Genomic DNA, 27,940 nt, shown 5'->3' on the forward strand with positions numbered 1-27,940 from the left:
AATCTCTTTAGAGCCAAAGGTTCTTAAAACATCTGAAGGGCCAAGAATGTAGACTTATACAGTCACATGGAAAAGTGTCCTAAGGGAGAAACATTTATCATAATGTAAGAATCTACCCAGTGACATTTTTGACACTTTAATGTGTTTCAAAAATAGCTCTGATGTTTTGCTAATGGCAGCACTTATTGGTGAAAGCTTCAGAAGCTACAGAAGGGTATTTTTACTTGCGAAACAGCTCGATATGAACCACAGCAGGCGCAATCTTCTCAACCACGTCAGCAATAAAGTTGTATTTGTGGCGCAAACTGTTGGGGTCTTCCTGCCCTGCAGAAGAAAAGCGATGACAAGACAGTGAGTGACACTGGGCCTGAGGGCTGTGGCCTGGAGCAAGATACCGGTTAGAGGGAGCCAAAATGCATTTCAATACAAACATGCACACATATGGACACACTCACATATATACATGCATACTGACTCATACACACAAACACACATGCCAACTGAAAAGCACATACACACATGCATATACTCACATGGGCACACCACGCACACGGGACATGCACTTTCATACTCATACCCACACAGGGACACATGCCCCAGGCTCTAGGCAGTGAGTAAGAACTTGGACACTTCCAAGCCCCTGTGACCCATCACAGCTGCATGCTCCAGTCTCCCCAGTGGCACCAGGGCATCTATTTATTTATTGTTTCCTGTGACACCAGGGTCTGCAGCAAACCAACTGGACATCACTGGGCAGAGGGGAATCCAAGACAGACTGCCTGTCCCCGGTGCCTGCTGAAAGAGGGAGTATCTGTGAACCAAGTGCCCTCTCTGGCCTGGCTCCCCCAAACTGTTTTGGCAGGGGGTGAAATCTGATCTCTCTTTGCATAGTAGGATGTCCTCAGATTCAGATAAAGGGCTTCAATTTCCAGGGAAGATAACTTAACTTGACAAATTCATGAAACCAATATTTTACTACATCTGCTTTGAGTCTTTTTCACATGCTATATCATTTTAAGTTTCCTTCTTTCTTATAGACTAGAAAACCCAGATATAATTGACCATATTGTCCTTGGGGAAACTGAGGCTTACAGACTTTGGGTAATTTCTCCACTGATGCAAAATGAATAAATACTCAGGAGCCTGCCAACTCCATAGTTTCACCAAATATACCAATTTTTCCACGTTGGCACTGGTGCTATGGTGTCTGGTCCCCTCCTAGGTTTCCAGGTAGCTGTGATTAATTGGGGTGTCCCCCTGAGCACACGAATGAGAAATGGAAATATGGGGTTGGAAAAGTTCCTTCTGAACACAGAGTCTGGCAAACGTCACCAAGACAGCTGTAAACAAGCGCCTCTGGGTTCCTGGGGACAGCTTCCTGGACAAGAAGGTTTAACTCAACAGACCAGCAAGCGGAGGGAACGCGAAGTTCTGAGACTGTCACATGAACCACAATCGTTAGAATCCTGCCACCTGCAATCACATCTTCTTTCTGAAGTGCCACATTAGGAATCACAGGAGGGGGTGTCTGCCCACACTGGGGTGTACATGAACACAGGTATCCCTGGCTCAAATGAGAAGCAAGGGCACTCCAGGGGCTGCCCACCCAGAAAAGCCCAAGAAGGATGTAGCCTGGACCTGTGAGGAAGGCTCACGGTCCATCCTCGGCCCCAGGTATGTGGACTTGGGATTGGGTACGGGGCTTTCCCAATTCTGCAGATGAGCAGAGGAGAGAGGAGCAAGGGAAGGACAGACAGTGACGAAAACCCTAAGTGACAAGCCTTAATTATGCAACCTACATGCAGACACAGCTGCCAGCCCCCATTACCGTCACTCGTTGGGCCAGTGTCCATGAGGACACTAAACAGAGCAGAAACAAGAAACTAAATGAGAACGTCGACTGAGTGATCAAAGATGAACAAGATGCCACCCTAACGGGTCGTGTCACCGCTCCTAACCTAACCGTAAGCCATTCCTGTCTCTTTAACTGCCGGGAGCGACTGATGTTTCAGGGTCTACACACACCCTGGGAGGGTCCCGTCGCTCGGATCTCAACTGCCGGTCCCCTGTCCTGTCCTCCTGACAGCCTGGTCAACCCAGGTGCAGATATCCCGTAAGTGAGGTCAGGCTGGCTCTGCCACAGCCTGCTTTCCAAGAGATGCGGGAAGAGGGAGCAAGCCGTGGCAATCTATAACACAAGCAAAGGACTAGCCAAGGTGCTACTGGCCAGGAGGCCAGGGCGGGTGTGAGTACTTCAGACATCAAAGAGACGACAGGAGGGCTGGAGAGATGGCTTAGCAGTTGAGCGCTTGCCTACGAAGCCTAAGGACCCTGGTTCGAGGCTCAATTCCCCAGGACCCATGTTAGCCAGATGCACAAGGGGGCGCACGCGTCTGGAGTTCGTTTGCAGTGGCTGAAGGCCCTGGCACGCCCATTCTCTCTCTCTCTCTCTCTCTATCTGCCTCTTTCTCTCTGTCACTCTCAAATAAATAAATAAATAAATAAATAAATAAATAAATAAATAGACAACAGGAAGCAGGGAGGGGAAGGGGACACAGAGCTGGAGGAACGGACCCATGCAAATTCACATTGAGTCCTAAAGCTCCTCCCGGAGTTACTGTGGCTAGCTCTGCCTAGGCCTGATCAAGAGGAGTCAGTGAGGACAAGGCCATTTTTCCGGCCTTCAGCTGTACCTGTTTCCTAGCTCAGTTATTCTGCAGCCACTGTGCAGAGAGCGGGTTGGCTGGGTTGATACATGGTTGATACCCAACCAGAAGGGGGCAAGTCAAGTCTAGTGCCTTCTAGAAAGCACAGCCCCTGCACTTTCTCCCCGCACCATTCCCTTAGGCTACAAGTGATGAAGAGGTAGTGACGGTGGAGAGTCTCAGCTGGACCACGCCCGTCCACCTTCTCCATCGCCGGATGGAGCAAAACGCTGGCGCTAGCTACGTGTAGGAACGGCCCACAAAATGGGGCAAGAGGAGGGAACAAAAGGCAGGGAGATTGGAAAGAACATAAAACAGCCTTCATTTACAGATGATATGTCAGCCCTTCTAGAAACATCTTTGGAGTCTACAAACAAAATACCAGGATGAGAGAGTTTTTCAGTATCCTAGAAAAACAGGTTAACATACACAATCCACTGGATTTCTACATAGTTAGCAAAGACAACCGCAATCAAAAACAAAAATGTGAATTATAACATCAAAATTATTAAATACTGAGAGAAATATTTAACAAATGCTATGTAAGAACTATTCACTGAAAACTCTTAAAATTAGCTTTATCAGAAAAAAAAAAAAAAAAAGTAGAGCCAGGCGTGGTGGCACACGCCTTTAATCCCAGCACTCGGGAGGCAGAGGTAGGAGGATCACCATGAGTTCGAGGCCAACCTAAGACTACATAGTGAATTCCAGGTCAGCCTGAACTACAGTGAGACCCTACCTTGAAAAACAAACAAACAAACAAAAAGTAATAGAATCTAAGTAAATGCAGAAAAAGACCATACTTGTAGCTTAGATAATTCTCCACAGTGCATGTGGAGATTAAACACATGCCTCATGAAAAACCAACAGGAGTTGTTTATAGAAACTGATGAGCTAGTTCAAAAACGTGTGTCAACAGTAAACAGAAAAACAAGTCGCACAAAGAAAAACACTGTGGGATTTCACCTTTAAACAGAGAAAGTCTAAACAACTAGGATTAATGAAAGATGAATCACAGCAAGTTACAGAGACAGCTCTTTCCACTTAACTAATAATTATGTAGCGTTACTGATTTTTAACACAACAAATGGCCCACTAAATGCAGCCAACATTTCTTATAGCTTTATGAGCTCATAGCTGTCAGGATTCAACCCCAAGATAACAAATGATCCCTCTTTCTCCTACATAAACTGCTAACTGAGCACACCCCTTCATAAATGTATCTTCCTAGGAGTCCATCATCCCTACAGATTTACAGATAGTCTATCCTCACTACTTTCAACAGCTGCATTCTAAGAGGAAAGAGAAAAACGTTAAGAGTTTGGAGAAGTTTTCATAACTGTTACTCATTCCAGAATATCTACCAGAAAGAGCAAGGCACCGAATTTAGAACACCCAGCCCTCAGTATGATGGGGAACCGGCTCCAAGACCCTTGGCAGATACCCAGATCTGCAGATGCTCAGTTCCTGGTGGTGGTGTTTGCATATAGCCTACCTCATTCTCCTGTATACTGTAAAGCATCTCCTGGTTAGTTCTAATACCTAATACAGTTTAAATGTTGCAGAAATATTTGTTATACTATGGTTTAAAATGAAAGTCTAGGGCTGGAGGGATGGCTTAGCGGTCAAGGTGTTTGCCTACAAAGCCAAAGGACCCAGGTTCGATTCCTCAGTACCCATGTAAGCCAGATGCACAAGGTGGCATATATGTCTTGGAGTTCAGTTGCAGTGGCTGAAGGCCCTGGCCCACCCACTGTCTCTCTCCCTCTCTCTTTCCCTCTCAAATCAATAAAATAAATAAATATATTTTTCAGTTTAAAATGAAAGCCCACACATGCTCAGTACATACATTTCTTATGGCTATAAGAAAATTACAAGAGGGCTAGAGAGATGGCTTAGTGGTTAAGCACTTGCCTATGAAGTCAAAGGACCCTGGTTCGAGGCTCAACTCCCCTGTACCCACATAAGCCAGATGCACAAGGGGGCGCATGCAATCTGGAGTTTGTTTGCAGTGGCTGGAGGCCCTGGCGCACCCATTCTCTCTATATATCTTCCTCTTTCTCTCTCTGTCTCTCTCAAATAAATAAAAAGAAATATTTTTAAAAGAAAATTATATATATAGAGAGAGAGAGATGATAGACAGATAGATATATGACAGATGATAGATTAATCTATTGATCCATGGTTAGTTGAATTCATGGATGAGAAACCTACAGCTAAGGTAAGGTGAATATAAAATGACCCCAAAGACTGTGTTTGAATACTTAATCCCTATTTGGTTGGCATTGTTTGGGAAGGTTCTGGAACCTTTAGGAGGTATGGCCTTACTGGAAAAAGTGTCACTGGAGATGGGCCTTGAGGTTTCTTACGTTGGCTGCAGTTGTGGTTTAGGCGCGCGCTCGCTCTCTCTCCCTACCCCCCTCTCTCTCCCTCCCCCCCTCCCTCCCTCCTTCCTCCCTACTGATGCGACACTGTGACACCAGCTTCCTGCCCCTACCATGACAGACTCTGTCCCCTGGAACTATGAGCCAGAGTAAGTTCTTTCCTTCCCTAAGCTTCTTTTCTGATCAGGTATTTTGTCTAGGCAAGAAGGAAGTAACTGATGTGGGCGTACATTATCACATTTCAGAAAATCTGCTCCAGTGAAAATGAAAACCAGAGAACAAGCTTTGTTAAATAAGCAGCACGTATGTGTGGGTTTAAGACATATGCACATGTATGTTTCTTTCATCTTTAAGGCAAAACCATGAAGTAACGAAGAGAAATGAGTCAGGAAGAAGAGAGGCCAGTCCAGATGCTCACAAGGCTATTCGGCCCCGATGCAGGCAACATGCAGCAGGCTCCCGGGTTCTCACCCATTCTCGGTGAACACACAAAGATGTCCAGCACCTAGTGGAGTCCTTGTAACTGAGCTCCAGGTGGGTCACAGTTTCAAACTCAGGTATCCCAACACTCCTTTGGTGTTGAGGTTGGGTTTTGACCAAGCACTGGAATCAAAGGAATGCGCCAGGGCTGGGGAGATGGCTCAGCAGTTAAGGGCACTTGCATGCAATGCCTACCAGCCTGCGTTCAATTCCCCAGTGCCCACCTAAAGCCAGATGCACAAAGTGACACATGCATCTGGGAAGGGCTCTGACTTAATAATGGATTTATCCACTAATGGGCTCATAATTTAGTGACGTCACTGGCAGGTGGCAGGAGATGGGACCTAGAAAGTTGTGATACTTGTGGGCTGTTTTTTCTTTGTTTGAAGTTTGTCATTTTTTGACACTTCCTGTGGTCAGCCCAAATAAGTAATTGTTTCCTCCCTAAATTTATTCAGAATATTGAGTTTTTAGAGTCTCCTGAAACACACAAGTCTCAGATCTCATAAAATGTGGACCTGTGGGGGCTGGAGAGATGGCTTAGCAGTTAAGCACTTGCCTGTGAAGCCTAAGGACCCCGGTTCAAGGCTCGGTTCCCCAGGTCCCACGTTAGCCAGATGCACAAGGGGGCGCACGCGTCTGGAGTTCGTTTGCAGAGGCTGGAAGCCCTGGCGCGCCCATTCTCTCTCTCTCCCTCTACCTGTCTTTCTCTCTGTGTCTGTCGCTCTCAAATAAATAAATAAATAAATAATTTTTAAAAAAATGTGGGCCTGTGGAAGGAAGGCCCCAACTATCTAATGTGTTTCACTGGCGGTGTGAAGGAGGCACCTGGGCTACACAAAGACACCTGAGCTGTGTCTACAGCACAGGCTTCCCCAGCAAGCCAGCCAAGGCCAGTGACCTAACTGCATGGCACTGTGGGAGGGTGGAGGGCTCCCAGCCCAGCCCCTGCCAAGCCTCCCAGCACCAGATGCTCTGCCCTGTGCCCAACTCTGACGCTTGTATTTCTCCTCACACAACCACTTGTCCTCTCCCAGCGTGGCACGGCAACTGCGGTTCACGTACTGGGGGCGTCCGAAATGTACAGCTGAACAGCATTCCCAGCGGGGCCATCAAAGGTCAAGCCTCCTGGAGAATGCCACATAGCTTCAAAGTTAGACCTGGTATCATACCCCTGCTCTGTCCCTTGCAGCTGTGAAATTCTGGCTAGTGGCTATCCCTGCATGAGCCTCAGTCTCCCCTCCTGGATCATAGAGATCCAGGTCAGAGAGGGCAGTTGAGCATCCCAAGTGACAGACAGCGTTAAATCTCCTTTTCACCCTCAAAGCCAAGGTCCCCCATTATCAAAACCCAGCTTAGCCAGATGCTGGTCAGTGCCCGGCAGCAGCTCCTGCTTGCTCCTCCCATGATTCTGAAACTTCGAAGAATTTCAACCTCTTTCCCCTTGGCCTCCATTCCAGCCCCTTGTATTCACACCCATTTTCCTTCCTGCCTGGAATATTTTCTTCTCCTCCCCCACAGCTACTCGCTTCCCCTCCGGCCTTCAATATTGGCAGGAATGAGAGGCCAGTAAGACTTAACGGTACTCATACTGAGCAAAACGTGCCAAGCACAAGGCTAGACCCGGATGTGGCTGTCACTTTTCCTGCAAACCTGCTCAAGACTACAGAGGGATAAAGAGAGAAAGAGGGCTAGAGAGAGAAAACAGTGTCAGAGAAGGAAAGCGTGTTTCTCAAAGCCTCAGGGTTGATGAGTGGCAGACACCAGAGGATCCCTGAGGAGCACCCCAGCAAGGGCACATTCTATCCTCTGCATTTGTAGCCCTGCTTCCTGACCCCAGCCCTTTCAGACCCCTGTAGCCCACAAGTTTTATGGGAACCCGATTGACACTTCCGGACTGAGCAACCAGGGCCAGGACACAGGGCTAACAACCCAACCTCCCTTCCAGCAAGAACAATCCCACCATCCAATTTCTTAGCAGAGTTGATAAGCACAGCTCATTTGGGAAACAGAGCGCTGTGTATTCGAGGGAAAAGACATGAATCCTCCTTTATTCCCCCGGGGAACAGCGTGTTCCCCAAATTCAAATCAGTGGCAAGAATAGATTGATCCAGCCGCTGGCATTTTAATGCACTGTCCCACATTCAGCACTGGCCCCAACATTTGCGCAGCCGCAGGCCAAATGGAAATGAGACTTTTGTTCAGACACGATTGGGGCTCTGAAGACAGTGACTGCAGAGCCTAAGGACAGGAGACACCCTTCGGACTACGTGGTCCTCGGTGGCTGTTCAGGTCCACGCCCACAGAGGTCACCCTTTCCAACAGTTCAAGTTCATTAAACTTTAAAGCCAAACCCAAATTAAAGATTGGAAAGTGTCTCGCATGTTGGCTGAGAAGCTGCTGGAGGTATGGCCGTCACATGTGGAACCCCAGGGTCCCGCGAGCCACCTGCAGGGGCTGAAAGAGCACCCACCTGGGGAGGTGCGCCGGCTCCCTGGTCCTCCGTGGTCTGCTGTGTGCAGATGCCAACCATGCACCCGCATGCTGGGATTCCTCGACCGCGCAGGGAGGACGTTTAACTGGGTAGTCTCTAAGATCCCTCCTGACTCTGAAATGACCTGTGTTGGTTTTGGTTTTGGTTTGGTTTGGTTTTTTTTTCCCCTCCTAAGATCTTCAACTCCAAATACCAGCACAGGCAGTCAGTCATACCTCAAAGTCTACAAAGGTGGGCCAGTTCCAGCCACCAGGATTCAGGAAAGGAAAGATGTGAAGAACTAAAGTAAAAGATACAGTGGGGATCAGGACAGGGTTCTCCTCAGCCACCTGCTGAGGGGATCAAAGGTGTTGAGGCAGGGGCTGAGGAGATGGCTTAGTGGTCAAGGCGTTTGTCTGCAAAGCCAAATGACCCAGATTCAATTCCCCAAGACCCATGTAAGCCAGATGCACAGGGTGTGCACGCATCTGGAGTTCATTTGCAGCGGCTGGAGGCCCTGGCGCGCCCATTCTCTGTCGCTCTTCTCTGTCTCTCTTTCTCTCTCTGCTTGCAAATGAATAAATAAGTTAAAAACAATAAAACATGTTGAGCATGTCCATGGGAACACCTGGTCCTCCTCCATGACACTTCCAGTTAAAGGATGCTTCGCTCCACCATGCATGCCTGGCCATCAATGATGAAAGAAACATGAGTTCTGTCGGGCAAAGGCAAGGGGCCACAATGCCTTACACACAGGTAAAACAGGGAGGCCAGAGGAAACACATGCTTGATTACACTGGAAGGGCCGCAAAGCCACCTTGACCACCGGAGGTCCAAGAAAAGCTGTTACTCAGGAGACAGACCGCTGGGGCGCCAGCTGCTATGAGCCCAAAGGCCTCCTCGGGAGTCAGAAAAGGTCTGCCCTGGTCTCTTGTAAACACAAGCAATCCCTCTCTCACTAGCTAGGCAAATATAAATAAGGCAGGCGCCCCACAGGGTACGGAGGAAACTGGGAGTGATCTTCAGGAAAGGTCCCAAGTCTGAGGGGCAGGATGCACTCCTCAGCTGTCACCAGCACAGCTAACGCCCAGGGCAGGAGCCACTATGTGAGGTCCAGTCTCTGATTTTGACATCTCAAGGTGCCAATGGCCGCCTGCAGTGGCCACCTGGAAGTGCCCTCTTTGTCTTTAGGTGATCCCAGAACCATGTTTTGTGTTTCTTCAATGTTTCTGTCAGTCCCTAGCAAGGACGGATGAAAAGTAACTACAAATAAGTATTAAGTCAATTCGGGGGTGGGGGGGGGGGCTGTCTGTTCCATTCACCATCCAACAGCCATACAGGGACTCAGGAAAGGACAGGGCAGCGAGGGCTGGACTTCAAGTTCAGCCAAACCCCCTGTGGTGGTTTGATTCAGGTGTCCCCCATAAACTCAGGTGTTCTGAATGCTAGGTTCCCAGCTGATGGAAATTTGGGAAATTAACACCTCCCGGAGACAGTGTATTGTTGGGGGCGGGTTTATGGGTGTTAAAGCCAGTTTCCCCTTGCCAGTGTTTGGCACACTCTCCTGATCCTACTGTCTACCTGTGTGGGCCAGGGGGTGATGTCCACCCTCTGCTCATGCCATCATTTCCCCCTGCTATCATGGAGCTTCCCCTCAAGCCTGTAAGCCAAACTAAACCTTTTTTTTGTTCCCACAGCTGCTCTTGCTTGGGTGATTTCTAACAGCAATGCAAAACTGACTGTGACACCCCCAGAATCCCTCGCCAAAGCCAGCCCACACCTTACCACACTTCTGATGAGATGATGTGTCACACCAACGTAGACACCACAGAGCAGATGGGAACCCAGATCAGAGACCACTCAGTGTCCAAACTGACCGACCACTGGAGTGGGTGAGTGAGGACCTACGTGTGTATGTGTCGTCCGTGTGCACATGCACGTGCACGTGCCAGAGGCTGCCATCAGTTACATATCCACCTCACTTCATGATGCAAGGTCTCTCACTTGAACCCAGAGCTTGTTGATTTGCCCTGGAAATTCATCTCTCCACACCCAAACCCTCCCCCCCACTGCTGGCATTCCAGGTGAACTGCCACACTTAACAACCTGGCATTTACATGGGTGCCCGGGATCCACACTCTAACCCTCAAGCTTGCATGCAGGCACATTATCCACCGAACCATCTCTCAGCCCCGACACCTGGAACTTGGCTTATCACAGTGGAATTCAAGCCCCACCTGGTGAAGCCCAGCGCTGAAGCCCAGGACAGACGTGGGTGGCATGCTGAGACAGGGCTGTGAGGCTGCTGGTTCACTAACCCGAAACCTGCAGCTGGCAGGGGTGTGGCACATGTTCACAGGGAAAACAAACGATTATCTCAAGAAGAGTCCCTTTGGGGGGTTCTCGTTGAACTTGAAAATGACTTGAGAGGCAAGGGGCAGACACTGAGCTGAGCAGAGCAGAGAAGCAGTGAGGTCGGGACTGCAAGGAATATGACGTGAGGTGCCTCCTCTGCCAGTGAACTTGGACTGCTTTCCCCGAGGGTCCAAGGGAAAACAGCCTAAACAAGTTCCTAAGGGCTAATGAGGCGTAATGTGCAAAGGGGATTGAGGCCTGCAGTCACAAGAAAATAGGGGGGGTGCATAACCCAGCACATACAGCAATGATGCGAAGGCAGCAAGCAGAGGTCTGTAATGAACCTGAAGATGCTGTGTGCACCCCCAGGCACCGCTCCAGATCAGAAGGGGACAGGGACAGAAAAGGCCTGATGCCCGGAGGCTGCTGGTGTGGGGCTTCTCTGCCTGTGGTCTGCAGATCACTCTCATGAACAAGAACATCAGTGATCACCAGTGGTGACAATCATTCCCCCCTTCTTTCCTGCCCACCTACCTTCCTTCCCTTTGTGTGTTTGTGATGTGCCTGTGTGCAGGGACAAACATGTATGTCATGCTCATGTGTGTAGGGGCCAGAGGACAACCTCCAGCGTCACCCTCAGGTGCACTGCACACCTCTTTTTAAGATATTTTATTTATATTTATTTATTTGAGAGAGAGACAGAATGGGCACATCAGGGCCTCCAGCCACTACAAACAAACTCCAGACACACACACCACCTTGTGTGTCTGGCTTATGTGGGTCCTGGGGAATTAAACCTGGGTCTTTTGACTTTGCAGGCAAGTGCCTTAACTGCTAAGCCATCTCTCCAGCCCTGTCCACCTCCTTTGAGATAATGGTCTGGAGCTCACCAGCTGGACTAGACTAGTGGGCCAGCAAGCTCTGTGGATCTGTCTCCACCTCCCCTCTGGAATACAGCTCTGGGATGGCACGCACACCGCCAAGTCAGGCGTTTTACACGGGCACTGAGGATCAAACTCAGGTGTTCATGTTCGGGAGACAACACTAACCTACCTTTCCCCCTCCACTACCTTCTCTTTGAGACAGGGTCTCACTATGCAGCCCAGGCTGGTCTCACGTCTTGCCTCTGCCTCCTGAGTACTGGAATGACAGGTATGCACCACCACACCCAACTGAGTTATTTTTTTTCCTAAGATTAAAATTTGGGTGATAGGGCTGGGGAGATGGTTCAGTGATTAAAGAAACTTGCTTGCAAAGTCCGTAGACCCAGGTTCGGTTCCCCAGTGCCTACATAAAACCAGATGCACAATATGGCACAAACAACTGGAGTTCATTTGCAAGAAGTGACCCTGGCATGCTCATATTCTCTCTCCCTCCCTCCCTCTCTCCCTTTCAAATAAATACATAAAAATACTTAGTAAAGATTGGGGGCATAGGTGGGGATATAACTCAGTTGGTACAGTGCTTGCCTACCATGTATGAAGCTCTGAGTTTGGCCCCCAGCACCACAAAACCAGGTGTGGTGGAGCACACCAGTTGCAGTCAGGTCCACATCGCTGGCAGAAGTCACCCAACCAACAGCAGCTTGTAGAGGGGGGAAAAAGGCTTATTTGGGTTTACAGGCTTGGGGGGTAAGCTCTACAACGGCAGGGAAAACGATGGCATGAGCAGAGGGTGGACATCACCCCCTGGCCTACTATAAGGTGGACCACAGCAACAGGAGGGTGTGCCAAACACTGGCAAGGGGAAGCTGGCTATAACACCCATAAGCCCAACCCCAACAATACACTGCCTCCAGGAGGCATTAATTCCCAAATCTCCATCAGCTGGGAACCTAGCATTCAGAACACCTGAGTTTATGGGGGACACCTGAATCAAACCACCACAATACCTGTAATCCTAGCAACTGGGAAGGTAGAGACAGGAGGATTGGGAGTTCAAGGTCATCCCTGACTACTACATAGAGCACTTGAGGCTCACCCAGGATACCTGAGACCCTGTCTGGCAAAAGAAAAATAAAATTGGATGAGGAACTCTGTCCTTGTCTTCTGCATAAAGAAATAAAATTCAGAAGGGTTTCCTGTGACTTCTTTCTTTCCTTCTGATGAATCAGAAGAGGAAGAGGGGGTGGAGCCTGGCCTTGATTTCCAGCCCACACTGGCACCTCCAGGCATTGGCAGCTCCTCTTTCCGGTACAGTCTCTAGACGGCTCCGAGTGGGAAAACCGTGGCCAATGCCAGACCTCAGGCCGCGATGCCTGGGGCGGGCTCCGAGCAGCGCCCCAGGCATCCGGGCTGCGGCGCAAGGTGCGCAGAACACGTGCGGCAGGTGAAGTGAGCGAGCTGGGCTCATGCAGACAAGTCGGAGGCTGTGTCCTTTCCTTGGACCCAGCCGCGGGGCACCCGGCCAGCTGGCCCGCAGCCTCTAAGCGTCCTCTGAGTCACAAGCTCAGCCTCGCTCTGTAGCTAGGCTTTACTGGGGAAGGGTGCCTTTTCCAGAGCAGTGTGTTTATGTTCCATGATGCTTTCATTGAAAAATTACTTTTCAGTCTGAGTAGCAGGGAAAGAAAATGACAGTAACCTTGCTTACGCACCTATGGTCAATGCCTGCCTGGGATTGGTGGTTATTCTCGCTTCCAATCATTTTTTTTTTCCTAGCCTATTATTTTTTTCAGAAGTCTCTGAACACCCAGCACGATGTGTCTATTATTATCTACGGGGAAACAGCTGACTGTTAGGTCCACAGTCCCACCACTGACTTTCCTCTGATAAGCATCTGGCTCTGGTCTTGACCTTCCTGCTGCAAGTCCTCTGGGTGTTTGGTCTGGGCTGCCTGGCTATTCAGGCACCAAGCACAGGGCCCTGGGAGCAGAGGGAAGGCTGGAGTTACAGCTGAAGAAGGGAGATGGAGGAAAGAGCTCCTGTGTCCAGAAAGGGTCCACAGCAGCTCCCAACACCCACTTGCCGATGAGCTGCCGTCCTGGAGGAACCAGGACTACAGCGAGAGGAACCTGCCAACTGAGACAGACTTCAGAAAGAAACTCTGCCTTAAGCAGTAAGTGAGCAGTGGATGTGGGGTCAGAAACAAGTTAATCCCAACACTCGGGAGGCAGAGGTAGGAGGATCGCCGTGAGTTCAAGGCCACACTGAGACTACAGAGTTAATTCCAGGTCAGCCTGGACCAGCGTGAGACCCTACCTCGAAAAACCAAAAAAAAAAAAAAAAAATAGAAACAAGCCATTTCCCCTTTCTGGTCCTCAGTTACCTTCCCTGTGAGGGAGGAGACTAGTGCATTTCCAACATCCCTCCCAGCCCTGAAGAAAGTTATAGGAGCGAATAAACCTGAAGAAGTCATTTCCTGTTCTTTTCTTTGGAGTGTGAGTCCCGTCTGCATAGAATGGGCCGCCTCTTATCGCTGTCTTCCCGCAGTATGCGCCTGCGCCAACAGAGCCATCAGCAGCCTCCGCAATTCAGCTCAAGCTTTCATCAAGTGACTCCTGGGGCTGAGGTCACCGTTCCCCAGCTGAGAGATGTGGTCTCCCCCCAACCACACAACGAAAGATTCTGTCATAAGATGAAACAAGCTCTGGTACATGCAACAGCATGCGTGAGATTTATAAACATGATGCTGAATGGTAGAGGCTGCTCACAAAGGACCACATGCTCTAGGAATCCAGTTTTAGGAAATGTCTAGGAAAAGGCAGATTCGGTGACAGGACATAGGCTGGTGGTTGGCTAAGGCCAGACAGAGGGAAGTATGGGGCTAGTACTGGATTAATTTCTTGTTAAAGTTATCATTTGCTAAAGAAAACTAATAATATCCTGAGTTTCGTTTCGTTTCACTTTTTTTGATTTTTAGAGGTAGGGTCTCGCTTTAGCCCAGGCTGACCTGGAATTGACTATGCAGTCTCAGGGTGGCCTTGAACTCACGGCGATCCTCCTACCTCTGCCTTCCGAGTGCCGGGATTAAAGGTGTGCGCCACCACGCCCGGCTTTCTTTTTGTTTTCTTAATGTTTAAAAAATAAATATGAATTTAGTCAGGGTGGTGCATGCCTTTAATCCCAGCACTGGGGAAGCTGAGGTAGGAGGATCACCTTGAATTGAGGCCAGCCTGGGACTACAGAGTGAGTTCCAGCCTGATCTAGATAGAGTAAGACCCTGCCTAAAAAACAAGCAAACAAGCAAAACACACCCTGAATGCATATGTGTGGCTCACGTTATACTTTCATCTATGTGCACAAAACGTTTGAATAAACATATTCTTTGCTTTTCAAAACAAACAAAAACAGTCTGGCCTCCACCCGCATCCTGGACAGAGCCAGCATCCGGAAGGTTCTGTGTGACGAATTCTGAGCTGCACAGCCAGGGACATGGATTTGCTGTCACGTCCTGGCTGGTAAACTGTGCCTTCAGGACCCCTCACTTGTTCCAAGCCCCTCACTGAAAACACAAGTGTTGTGATGGCCACAGCCCTTCCAGCCTAGCCGGTCCATGATCTTAATGCACCCACCCCAGGAAGCTCCCAACTGCCTAAGAGCGCATTCCATCCCAAATGCTGCTCATCTCTTACATGTGAAGACCCTAAGAATAAAGTTACCTTTTATTTATGTCTTCCTTTAAAGAAAGAAAGGGGGAGGGGAGAATGGACATGCCAGAGCCTCGGCCAGAGCAAACAAACTCCCAATGCATGTACCACCTTGTGTATCTGGCTTCATGCGGGTACTGGGGAATCGAATCCTGGTCCTTAAGCGTTTGCAGGCAAGCGCTTTAACTGCTGAGTCATCTCTCCAGCCCAAAGTTACCTTATAACCAACAGGGAAAACAACCAGCCGCACAGCACAGCTGGCTTGGAACCAACACTTTTCATTTGTCATGGAAGATTTCTTTCGAGGGAACTTCTTGTTGATTTTCAGTGGCTTACGATGTTGAAATTCCACAGCTGATAAAAAGATACTGTTACAACTCTTGGGGAAAAATTTGGCAATATATGCCACAGGCCATGTATTAGTTACTTTCTCATTGCTATGATAAAAAAAAAAAAATCTGACAAGGGGCTGCAGGGATGGCTTAGCAGTTAAAGCATTTGCCTCCTAAGCCAAAGGACCCAGGTTCAATTCCCCAGGACCTACGTTAGCCAGCTGCACAAGGGGGTGCATGCATCTGGAGTTCATTTGCAGTGGCTGTGCCCATTCTCCCCCCCTCAAATAAATAAAAATAAAATATTTTTTGTTCATTTTTATTTTTTATTTATTTGACAGTGTGAGAGAGAGAGAATGAGAGAGAATGGGTGCGTCAGGGCTTCCAGCCACTGCAAACAAACTCCAGATGCATGTGCCCCATTGTGCATCTGGCTAATATGGGTCCTGGGGCATCAAGCCTCAAACCGGGGTCCTTAGGCTTAACCACTAAGCAATCTCTCCAGCCCTAAAATATTTTTTTTAAAAATCTGACAAGCAATTTAAGTTGTGACTGATAGTTCCAGGGGTATCATTCACAGCAGGGGGCATGGTGGCAGAAGCAGGGCTGGCGGGCCACACTGTACCCAGTCAGGAAGCAGAGAGCCAGGAATGCTTGTAGGCACCTCACTTTCTCCCTTTTATTCAGCCCAAGATCCCAGACTGTGCAATGGCGCGATCCATAGTTAAGGTGAATCTTCCCACCTCAACTAATCTAATCAAGTTTCTTCGGTGATTCTAGGGCCTGGCAAATTGACAATCAGTATAAACCATCAGAGGTCATAATAAATCCACATTCTTCTATGCTGCTATGCACTTCTTAGAACCGACCCTCAGAGAATAACCCAACACACAGAAATGGCAATGGCCATGAGAATGCCCCTCCCAGAACTGTTCACAGTGGCAGTGCTTGGACAGAAACGAGGAGGGTCCCGGGATGATGCCAACAGTAGTCATGGGTCTTTTCCCTTGTCTGTTCTGAGGTGACTTAATTGCTTTTCTAACTTTCAAAGCTAACATGGGACAACAGACCATCGGATGGATCCATACATTTCCCATGACGGCTGAACAGCATGGAAGCATCTTAATGCCACCATGAATAGCCTGATAGATTCATCCGGATGGAAACCTAACCACAGACTACAAAGGCAAGGCATCTGGACCCTGACTCACCGTGTTCGTGCAGATTTCTCTCCCTGAAGGAAGACCACAGGAATCACTGTAGTATTCCAGGTTCTCGTAATGCTTGAGTAATGCATTGCAGTCATATTCCAACCCGAAGAAAAAACTGGGGAAAAATAGTTTCCTTCAACATCATTTGTACAAAGGAAACTAACTGAAGGTACCCACTGTTTCTCTGGCCTCATGAGAAATCTCGCACATGGACCCTAGCCTCTCCCAAACTCCTAACTGCTCCAGTGGGAAAGGGCTGGTAAGGTGTGGTCAGGGGATCACCCCTCAAGGAGCTGTGTAGCTTGTGGGAAGCAGGTTTTCTTTCCGTCTCAGTTTCCCCATCTAAAAAGTGGATCACTGGACTACAGATTCACCAGAACTTTCCACCCCCAGGTCTCATGCTCCAGGATACCATCCTCCCTACAGTGTGCCTTTGGCCAGACACCAGTGTCTCCACACAGAAGGCTGCGTCCTTGCTCACACAATCCACAAGAACGGGCAAACGCGGGCAACGTAGCAAGACGTGTCGAGTGGAAAGTGACAGCAGACAATGTCTTCCAGCAGGCGGGAAGGTTCTGCGACGGCCAATGAGGAGTCCAAAGGAACAGACTGTGAATGAGAAGCTTCCCAGACCTCCACATACAAAGATTCAAGATGCCTCAGTCCTCTCCAAACTGTCCCCAGGCCCTTCTTCTGTGCCTCCCAGACTGTTCAACCAGGTTTATCCTACTGGGTTTTTTTTTTTTTTTCCTCCCTCAATGAGCCCAACTATATTGGGCGACATGTTTCAGGTCAAACTGGTGTAGAAACGTCAAGGAAAGAGCCGAGGAAGCTCCACTCGGGTTGTTTCAGGAAAACACTCCACAGACACTCCGCCTGGGAAGAAGACCAGATAGCAAGCCACAGCCGGGCAGTGAGAAGAGAAGCACGCACTCTGCCTCCGTGATTCAAGCGCAGATGTCTGGAACGGTCAGGATGTGGGCGTTTGAAAGGGGGGATCCGAATGTTCTGCCCTTGGAGGTGTGAGTGAGCTCTGTGTCTGACTTCCCTTAAGCAGAAGGTCAAAATCGGCACCTTGGCCAAAAGCTGTCTACGTGTCAGTAGGAAAGAGAAAATTCCTGCTGTAATCTGAATGTGTCCCCCAGCGGTCTGTGTGCTGGAAGTTTTGTCCCCAGTGTGGTGGTGTGGAGAAATGCTATGGAACACTGAGGAGGCAGAGCCTGGAGGGAAGTTACTGGATGACTAGAGGTGCAGCCCTCATTTGGAATTAAAGTAGTTCTCCTGGTTTGTTCTTGCAAGAGGACTGTTACAAAAAGACAAGCATGGGCTGGAAGGATGGCTCAGCGGTTAAGGCATTTGCCTGCAAAGCCAAAGAACCCAGGTTCGATTCCCCAGGACCACGTTAGCCAGATGCACAAGGGGGCGCAGGCATCTGGAGTTCACCTGCAGTGGCTAGAGGCCCTGGTGCACCCATTCTCTCTCTTTCTCCACCTCCTCTTTCTCTGTCAAACAAATAAATTAATTAAAATATAATTTTAAAAAAGACAAGCCTAAGCTTGGCATGGTGGCACACGCCTTTAATCCTAGCACATGAGAGGTGGAGGTAGGAGGATCACTGTGAGTTCTCAGCCACCCTGAGACTACACAGGTCAGCCTGAGTTAGAGTGAGACCTTACCTCAAAAAATAATAAATAAATAAAAGACAAGCCTGGCCCCTGCTGGGCTCTCTCTGCCTTCCAGTGACCTTTCTCAGTACACACTCCCACCATTACGATGCCACTGCAATGAGGTCTTCACCAAAACCCAGCACAAGCTTTAACCTCCGGAACTGTGAGCAAAACAGACCTCTTCTTTGTAAAGTGTCCAGCCTCAGCTACTTCCTTATAGTAACAGGAAAGCAACTATGACAGTAGCCAGGAGAGACCCACGCCTTAATACCCAGTAAGCATGAATTTTACTTTTTGATCTTTTGGTTCATTCTTGATGCTTGTTCTGCCAGGAGATCTGAAAGCATCTGGAATTCTCGTGAAAGGTCCTTCAGTTGCTCCCACTGAGCTTATCTGACCTCACAGTATCCTGCTGATGTCTGCCAGGTGGCATCACTGTCCCTGTGCAACAAACAGACCAGGAAACAGCCTACAGGAGTAAAGGGACAAGTGGAGTGAGACCCACGTTATCTACCACAGGTGGCCCAGAATGAAAAGGAAATTAGTTCAGTGTTCTCCAATACACTTGGGACTCCAACATGCTTCTTTGGGGATCTGTCAGAGCAGCTGTCAGAATGTCTGGTTGACCTGAATCCACTATCAACCTACTACATCTGATTTCTACAGACGATTTCATCCAACCATAGTGAACACACGCCTTCTTCAGCTCACCTGGGACAGTCACCAAGCCAGACCACATCTGAGGCCATAAACTGCATTTCCCGTAAATTCAAAAAGAGCAGAAATCAGGGGCTGGCAAGATTGCTCAGCAGTTAGAGGTACTTGTATGCAAAGCTCATCAGCCCAGGTTCAATTCCTCAGCAGCCATGTAAAGTGGGGTGCCAAGTGGCTCAAATATCTGTCCTGCCAAGCCTCCTATGACAATGGGAGGCAGGGCCAAGAGTATCTACAGCTTGTGGGCCAGCTAATCTACCACTACTTTGCAGTTTGGCAGAAAGAGACCCTGCCTCAAAGAAGGTCGGGCACAGAAACCTGGAGATTGTCCTCTGACCTCCACATGTGCACCCACATACAAAGACATAAAAATTTAAGAAATGTATACATAGAAATCAAAGCATGTTTTCAAACCACAGTGGATTTAAACTAGAAATTCATAAGAGGAAGATACATGGAAAACCCGCCACCCTCCCCCAAATGTTTGGGGACAAGACAGCATAAACAATACTGGAGTCAAAGGATAATTGGGGAGTAGGGCAGGCTTGGGTTCAAGTCCTGTCTTTGTCTCCTATTGGGTAATCTTGGGTTCATTTTAAGTAATCTCTCGGAGCCTCCACTATGTCCCCAGCAGTACAGCAGGTGATAGCTCTGTCATCCTGGGAAGAATGAAGGAATACTCCCACAATTAACCTGCTAGTGCCCAGCTCAAAACAAAAGAAAAAGGCACCAGAACGGTTGCCACCAGGGTCACTGTTGCTGATGCCATTTCCTCTACCTCGACCCAGGAGTAGAACACGCCATCCAGGTAACTCAGTCTGTGCCAGAGAGAAGCAGATGCAGCCGCGCGTGGTGGTGCATGCCTTTAATCCCAGCACTCGGGAGGCAGAGGCAGGAGGATCACCTTGAGTTCAAGGCTACCCTGATATTGCATAGTGAATTCCAGATCAGCTTGGGCTAGAGCGAGTCCCTACCTTGAAAAACCAAAAGAAAGAAAGAAAAAGAGAGGGAGAGAAGGAGAGAGGAGAGGAAAGGAAAGAAAAAAGCAGATGTGACTGCTAGATGCAGAGTCCTCCCTCTCTGGTTTGCAGCTGGCAGCCATCTGCCTGGACAAGCCAAACTTGCAACTCTCTGTGTCCATCTGTCCCCACATTACAGTAATGGCCACTTATGAGTACTGGCACCAAAAAGAGAACTCATCTTAGTCACAGGGCGTGAAAGACCACAAGTGTCGGGCGATGGCGATGGGGTAGGCTTTTGCCCAAGACTGTGTGGAAAAGGAATTCTACTTGCACATCTCGTCCACATTGAGAAAAACAGAGCTCAGGGTGCAGGCAGCCCAGCATCTCCTTCTGGAGCATGCATTGCACAACCAGAGAGATGTTCCCGAGGTCCCAAATATTGCACAAGGCTCTGACTCATGAAGACGGGGGTTATTCCAATTTGTAAATTATCAAAAATTCCAGCCACAACAACACAGCCTGAGACCTTCGTGTATGCAAGATGTGACTCCCCTGTGGTGAGGGATCAGCTGCCGTCAGGCAATGCTGTCGCGATTATATTTATGAAATACGCTTACCCAACAATTTGTCTTAGGAATCAAAATAATAGGGTATTCATGGACTTCCAGAATGTTTTTTTTCTTTCCTTTTCTTATGACATGACAAATCTTTTTCCTGTGGGGAATTCTCAGAACACAGAAACCAAGTCATGGTTCCACAAAGTCCTGGGGTTTCTGTCAACTGCCATCTCCTTGGGTGTCACCAACTCCAGGGAAGATTGACAAGATAATTCCTATCAACGTTCCAGGGGTATCAGACATGCAACTCTTAATTCAGGGGATACCACATGCTTTTCAGATGAGTCGGGGTGATGGGTGCTTCATCAGATGGTGACTGGAAGGTGGTGCCTGACTCCCTCGGCTCAGAGAACTGATGCTTGGTAAACTCCATGTCAGGGCTGGAGAGATGGCTTAGTGGTTAAGGCATTTGCCTGCAAAGCCAAAGGACCCAGGTTCAATTCCCCAAGACCTATGTTAGCCAGTTGCACAAGGGGGTGCATGCATCTGGAGTTCGTCTGCAATGGCTGGAGGCCCTGGCACGCCCATCCTCCCTCTCTCTCTCCTTCTTTCTCTGTCAAATAAATAAATAGCTCCATGTCAGCCTCAGGACACATGCTCCTGTCAGTCTTTCCCTGTGCAGCCTTTCTAGCTCACCCACCCACCAAACGTACCCGACAGAACAAAGCCATTCCAACACTTTTCCTCTGAGCTGACGACCACATTATTACAGCTACGTGGACAGAGTTCCAAAAATGCACTAGAGGTAACACCAAACGCCTCATGAAACGATGTCCTTCCATCTTGTGACAGCCTCAAGAGATGTGTGAAAAACACTGGTTTTCCCTTATTATTTTGCTGATCAGGAAAACGAGACTTAGAGATTAATTCACATCTCAGAAGTCATGCATCTGAGAAGGGCTGTTCTGACTCTAGAAGCCCAGTCCATGGATGGCGTGTTACAGGTTCCTGATGACAGGTCTGCATATCTTATTCTCCTGACTGCTCATTTCCTGAACCTGGGTAGCTCTGAGTTCAGTAAATACCTCGGATGAAGTGAAAAGTGGAAATTACTTTCCTGATTCCAAAAGTTGCACCTTTCCAGCACAGTCACCTTCCGATTTCATTGCCACTTACATCTGTCCTGAGGGGTGTTAACCTCCCTGTGGCTCTAGACACACCACCGAGCAGGACCAAACCATACCAACTTCCTGCCATTTCTGGGAGTCATTAGGTAAAGCATTTAGAATGACTACCCTTCACAGTTCTCTGTTGATAGTATATATATGTATTTTTTTTTTAATTTTGTAAAGGCAGAGAAGATGGAAAAGAAAAATAAACAGCTCCGTGGAGATTTCACTCCAGAGGCCTCAGAGGAAGCCCAGTGTCAGTGTCTCCAGGAAGAAATAAGGGTCAGCAGGCTCTCCACCACCCTCAGGAGTGGATGTGTGGCCGCCCCTCCCATTCCCATCATCTCCCAGGACTTTCACCAACCAGCACAGACCTGGAGTACAAAGGGACCAAGCTGAAGATGGGCTGCATCCACTCACTGCCAACCTTGTCTGTAAACCATCACAATTTGAGGGGAGAAAAAAAAAAAAAAAAGAGGAAGGAACTCTCAGCCTTCAAAGTAGGGATATGGGACCACAGCCTCTTGGGGTCCAAATTTCTTTGGGGAATTACAGACCATTCAAGCTAGAAGGGATCTCCAGGTACTTCACTGCTAAGACAGGGTCCAGGGAGGCTGGTCACTGGGTCAGGTAAGTGCCCACACTTGGCCATGGGTCAGTGCTCAGCCCCTACCTCTCTACCCCAGCTGGCCTTCCAAGGCTCTCACAACCACTGCCAGGCACGATCACTGCCTCACAGGGAGCCAGACCAAAGCTATTTTTCCACGAGAAACGTCCTTAAGCTCATGGAAAGTCTGATGTCTGAATCCAAGGCATGAAACTTTGTCCAGGATCACCCAAGCCCGACCCAACTCTGAATCCAACCCGCCGTGAGGCGTCTGGCCAGCTAGCTAGCTCACGGTCCCACCGTCATCACCCAGCAAGCTATGCAAAGCTCCAGCGAAACCTATTTGGCATTCTCCTGGTTGGGAGGAAGCAAACTGAACACTGGTTCTTGATCCTATTAACTTACTAACTTTATAAAACCTTAAGATTTTAAATCCTTTTTTTTTTTTTTTTTTTTTGGTTTTTCAAGGTAGGGTCTCCACTCTGGGCCAGGCTGACCTGGCATTCACTATGTAGTCTCAGGGTAGTCTTGAACTCACGGCAATCCTCCTACCTCTGCCTCCCGAGTGCTAGGATTAAAGGTGTGCGACACCATGCCTGGCTAAGATTTTAACTCTTTAACAAAACCATTACAGTAAGCAGCCCGAGTGAGGAAATGGTTCAAAAGTCAGTAGTTTCCAGTGACTGAAACCTTACTCACACTTTCCACCACCCTGCTCCAAGATGAGGCCAGGGTCCCCTACACTCACCTCGAACTGCTGAACGACTCTAACGAATGCTGTACTTAGTGGAGGAAGGCAGAGCGGGGGTGGAGGGGACATGAATGGCTGTGTGTCTGTCCCCCCTGGCATTCACTGGGAGCCCCAGAAGAGACCGCCTGCTGCTCCTTCCCTGGGCCCAAGCTAAGCTGTGCCAGGAGCTCAGCTCAAGGTTACCTAAATACAGTCGATTTCACAAACAGCCCAGGCCTCTAAGAACACACAGTCTACTCCATGGTCTTCTGCCTTCAGAGGCTCTGGGGTGAGGCCATGACTCGAGAAGAAAATTCCCAAAGGGGTTCCCCCTCCCACACACCCCTGCCACCTTCTCGGACTTACAGAACTCGGGGTCTCTCTGTGGAGTCTGTCTGAAGTGGGCTTTCCTGGAATACTAGGAAGAGAAATGGATGGACCAGGCTTTTCCTAGCTGAGGAATTACTTAAGGGCTCTTTCTTCCTTTGTTTTTTGTCTCCCCCCCCCCCCCCGCTTTTTAGCTGAGATCTGCAGTAGCTGGCCTTATGGAAAATGTGGGGTGCATCCGGAAGGGCCTTTCCCTCCTCCAAGCAGTTTAGGTCGGGCACTCTGACTTAGAAACATCCCTACTCCAGATTCTCCTACGGTCTTTCGCTTTTCCTTGGCAGGGCCACATGGGTGGCAACTAGTGGCAATCTCATCCTGCCTGCTGAGCCTGCTGAGAGCCCGGATGGGCCTCGGCCAAGGAGAGCTCTGCTCGCTTCAGCACTAGTGTGGCTTGGCTGGCCCTGGCTTAGAAGCTCCGCTGCTCCACCGACAGCACGGCGCGGCTCTGAGCAGGGCTCTGTGCTCTTCAGAAGCCGCTCGGTGCCCGTCCCCCAGCCCCAGCTGAGCCGGGAGGACGCCAGCAGTGTCGGAGGATCAGAAGGCCTGCTAAGCAGATGCCTGGGCAGGAGGAGCAGGAATTGTGTGTCACCTTTGTTATTACCATCCCATAATTAATTGCAATTCCTTTTTTATTTTTTAGAAACTGAAACAGTCTTACTCTACAACCTGGGCTGGCCTCGGGTCTCGTCCTCTGGGATCCCATCCTCCCTGTGGTCACTGACTCTGGCCACCAATGTGCTTCAAGGATCCCGGGCAAGCACCACTTCACCCATTACCTTCACTTTGCTGTCTTCCTGCACTCTTCCGATAACACGGTGCATGATAACAGATCTTCTCCGGAATCATGGTTTTGTTTCTCAGCCAAATCTTGCACACAGCACTAATTTTTGAAATGACAGTTTGTCTTTATTTACAAAACCATGATGAGAGACAATCTCTGAAGTGTTCATTAAATAGCTTAAAGACTATTGTTTTTGCCAGGCGTGGTGGCGCATGCCTTTAATCCCAGCACCCGGGAGGCAGAGGTAGGAGGATCGCCATGAGTTCAAGGCCACCCTGAGACTACGTAGTGAATTCCAGGTCAGCCTGGGCCAGAGTGAGACCCTACCTTGAAAAAAAAAGAAAAGAATTGTTTTGTCTTGAAAGGTGACATATTCCCCATCCAAAGGGCCACCATGACTCCTAAAGTGAGGCTCTCCTGCCTGGAACCGCATGGCATTCACACCTGTCTCCCTTCACACTGCCCAGCTCCTGCCTCCATCTGAGACTACTCCTGCCTCACTTCCTCTTCACCAACTACCCAAGTCAAGTCGCACACCCCTTGAAAGGGCCTCTAGGCCCACCCAGCTAAGATGGTACACCGGCCAACCCTTTGTTCCAGACTGTGACCTCAAGTGAGCTGCCCCTACTGCCTTGCCATCCTGGCAGACAGTGGTTAAGAGCTAGAGTCAGGCTGGGGCTGAAGGAAGGCTGTTGGCTCCCAGGCTCCAGGCCAGAAGCCACCTCCTTGGAGACACCTCCTGGAGGTAGCCTTGAAAGGGCAGCAAGGGGCACAGCAAAGTAATACAGCCCGGGCACGCTTCCATCCACCCACTGACAATCTATGGGTGCCCGAGCTCCAGGCAGACAGGCACTCAGTGATGGACATCCGACAGAGCTCAGTCAGTATTTTCAGAAGCAGGAGGGACAACTGACACCAGCTCTGCTCCCTCTCTGTCCTTGCCTTTCAGGGACACCACGCTCACTCTTCTGTGGCTTTCCCCACACTGGCACATGTGGGGTCTGCCAGTGCCCTGACGGTCAATGAGGGATCTGTTTCTCTCCCCAGCACAACTCAGCCAGCCAAGTATTTTGGACTCTGCCAACTCCAGACCTCATTAAGTGTCTCGGCTTCATGGGCAATAAATTAGGAGGTTCACACGGAGCAAGGCGCTGTAAAGAGCTACAAACAGTAACAGCTGGTGGTTTTTTTTTTTTTTTTTTTTTTTTTTTTTTTTGGTTTTCCATGATAGGGTCTCACTCTAGCTCTGGTTAGACCCGGAATTCACTATGTAGTCTCAAGTGGCCTTGAATTCAACGTGATCCTCCTACCTCTGCCTCCCAAGTGCTGCGATTAAAGGCTGCCTTTTTTTTTTTTAACTTTTTACCAAAATATGTTTTTAAATGTCACCACTGCATACTGAGATTCCTGTAAGAGTGACCTGAACTCTGCCTTCTGGAGTCCTCTGCTGAGCTAATCACCACACACCAGGCTTCCTCTGAGCTGCCGCTATTTGGGGATTCATTAGCCAGAGGACTGAGCTACCAGCTTAGGTCACTCCTGTCCCTCTCCAACAGACCCCTGCAACACTTTCCACTCTGTAGTGCTGACCCCCCAGGGTGCCAGGCACTTCCTAACCCCTTGGGATGCCCCTCCCCCACAGCACTGGCCTGACTGAATCAGGCTGTCCCTGGGTTCCAGATCCAGCTGAGGGATCTTGGGCCCGTTATTCAATCTCGGATACACGAAGTGTGAAACAGGAATGAGCTCAGACACGTTCTCCACCTGTCACCAGACGCAGTTCGGGTCCCAGGTAATCAAGTGGGCGCTCACTTTGGGGGGGGGGTGTCCCACAGCTCTTTGGAAAAATCTCTCCAGATTGAAATTTCTGAGGCTGAGGCCAAACTCAGCGCTCCCCTTGTTAGTTAATACACAATCTCCGTCTCTCACTGTAACAAGCTAGAACCTTCCGGTCCCGTGTGAGCCAAACTGTGCCAAATTCTAGGTGGTCATGCTGGACCACGTTCGTGTAAAGAGAAATCTAGATCAATCCCTCCGCTCTGGCCTCTCTATCCCTCTCCCCCCTGCAGGCACTGCGGAGGTGGTGCTGGGTTTGGGCAGGAGCTCTGCCGCTGGGGCCAAGTGCACTGGCCAAACCCCAACACCGCTGGACTGGCTGGTCTGAATAGTTTGTTTTTCCTCTGGGCATTTGCATAGAACAGATCACTACCACCACCACCACCCGTAACTCTTGGTCCAGACACGCGGACAGAGGGTTACGTTTCTTCCTCATCCCTAACTGCGCCTCCTCCCGGCAATTTCGTGGTCCAGAGCCCCGTGGAGCTCATTCAAAAGGGGCCGCTCCAGATCCTTCCGAAGTTCACTCAAAACAATGGGAGCAAGGCGAGCGGCTACGCGGCACAAACTTTAGTGGGCAAACAGCTCCCCGGCCCACGACCATCCCGGGAGGAGGGAGGAGCGGACCGGAAAGGAAAGCGCTGTTCCTTTCCCAAAAAAAGTTAAAAGTTTACACGGGCGAGGATCAAAACCCCGCCTGGTTGGTTCATCTCAAGGGGAAAGGGAGCCGAGAAGGACCGGAAAGGCAACAGAAATGAGGACCTATGGTCCCAGAGCCTGAACTCCCTGTATGCCAACATCCCTGTGTCACCGGTCCCCTGGGTGCCCAGCGCCGCGTAGTTCTCCGCGGAGCACCCAGCAGCCGGGTCACCCGGCCCAGAGCCGAGGGGCGGAGCGCGAAGAGGACCGGCCAGGCCGCGGCTGGGCGCAGAGCTCCAGTGCGAGGCATGCCACCGACCCGTGCCACCCTGGGGCCCAGTCTTCTCCCAGACAACGGATGCCCGGGGAGAGATCCCCCCCCCCATAATGCTTCTCCAGCCCTGGGGGTGCCCGTCCCGTCCCGTCCGGCAGAGGTGGAAAGACTGGGGCGGAGTACCTTGACCGCAGGCTCCGCGCTGCAGTACGATGACCGGCGGCTGGCGCAGCTTCTCGGAGCGGCGGCTGGCGGCGCGCAGCTGGCACAGGTTGGCGTAGGTCTTGGCGTCGCTGCCGCACACCGGCTCGCTGCTGGCGCACTGGCACACCCCGGCGTGCGCCCGCCGTCGCACGGTGGCCGAGGCTGGCACCCCGAAGGGCACCACGCACTGCAGCCCGTCGCCGCAGGGACCCTCCTGCAGGCCGCACGCGGCGCCCTCGGGCGCTCCGCACACCTGGCAGCAGCCGCACGCGTCGCGCACCGGGCCGCCGTCGCAGTCCGTGGGCGGCGGGGCGCAGCGCGCCGGTTCGCAGCGCTCGGGACACGCGGTGGCGGCGGGCGCCGAGCGACCGGCCCGGGATGGCAGCGCCGAGGCGGACGTCGCCAGGAGCAGCAGCAGCAGCAGCAGCGGCGGCGGCCGCGAGGACAGCGCGGTGCGCGGGGACAGCATGGTGACTCCAACGACGGGCGGGCGGGACGCGAGCCGCAGAGCGCGCCGGGCTCTTATGCGCCGCGGGCGCGAGTGCGCGCGGCCGAGCGGCCCAGCCCATTGGCCCGGCGACCGGGACACCACGCCCGGGACGGGGACGGCCCTAGGGCGGGCGGACGGGGCGGGGCGGCGCTCGGCTCCTCCCACCCGCGGGGGCTCAGTTTCCCCGTGCCCGCGCGCCTCCCGCGGTCCTCTTCCGACCTCACCAGCGGCGCGCGACCGGCTGCGAAGGGAAACCCGCCCGGACCGAGCGCCGCCCGGGCAGCCCCGCGGGGACCCCAGTGCCCGCCCGGCATAGACCTAATGCCCCCGTGGGGAGAGGTGGCGGCGCCCGTGGGCCTGGCACGGAGCCCGCCCCCTGGTCCACCGGGAAGGGAGAA

At 50.5% G+C, this 27,940-nt stretch overlaps 1 protein-coding gene across 1 annotated transcript in view; it reads right to left on the reverse strand.

Annotated features, from left to right (window-relative positions):
* Htra1 (HtrA serine peptidase 1) overlaps positions 1–27,556 on the reverse strand; it is a 55,703-nt gene extending 28,147 nt beyond the window's left edge. The window contains exons 1-2 of the mRNA XM_004659207.2: positions 27,032–27,556; positions 225–324 (exon numbers count right to left, since the gene is read on the reverse strand). Coding sequence (XP_004659264.2) covers positions 225–324; positions 27,032–27,521 — 590 coding nt within the window. The 5' untranslated portion in view covers positions 27,522–27,556. The remainder of the gene's footprint in view (positions 1–224; positions 325–27,031) is intronic.
* Between the last annotated feature and the right edge of the window lie 384 nt (positions 27,557–27,940).

The sequence above is a fragment of the Jaculus jaculus genome, chromosome 1 (assembly GCF_020740685.1).
Source record: "Jaculus jaculus isolate mJacJac1 chromosome 1, mJacJac1.mat.Y.cur, whole genome shotgun sequence".
Taxonomy (NCBI): Eukaryota; Metazoa; Chordata; class Mammalia; order Rodentia; family Dipodidae; genus Jaculus; species Jaculus jaculus.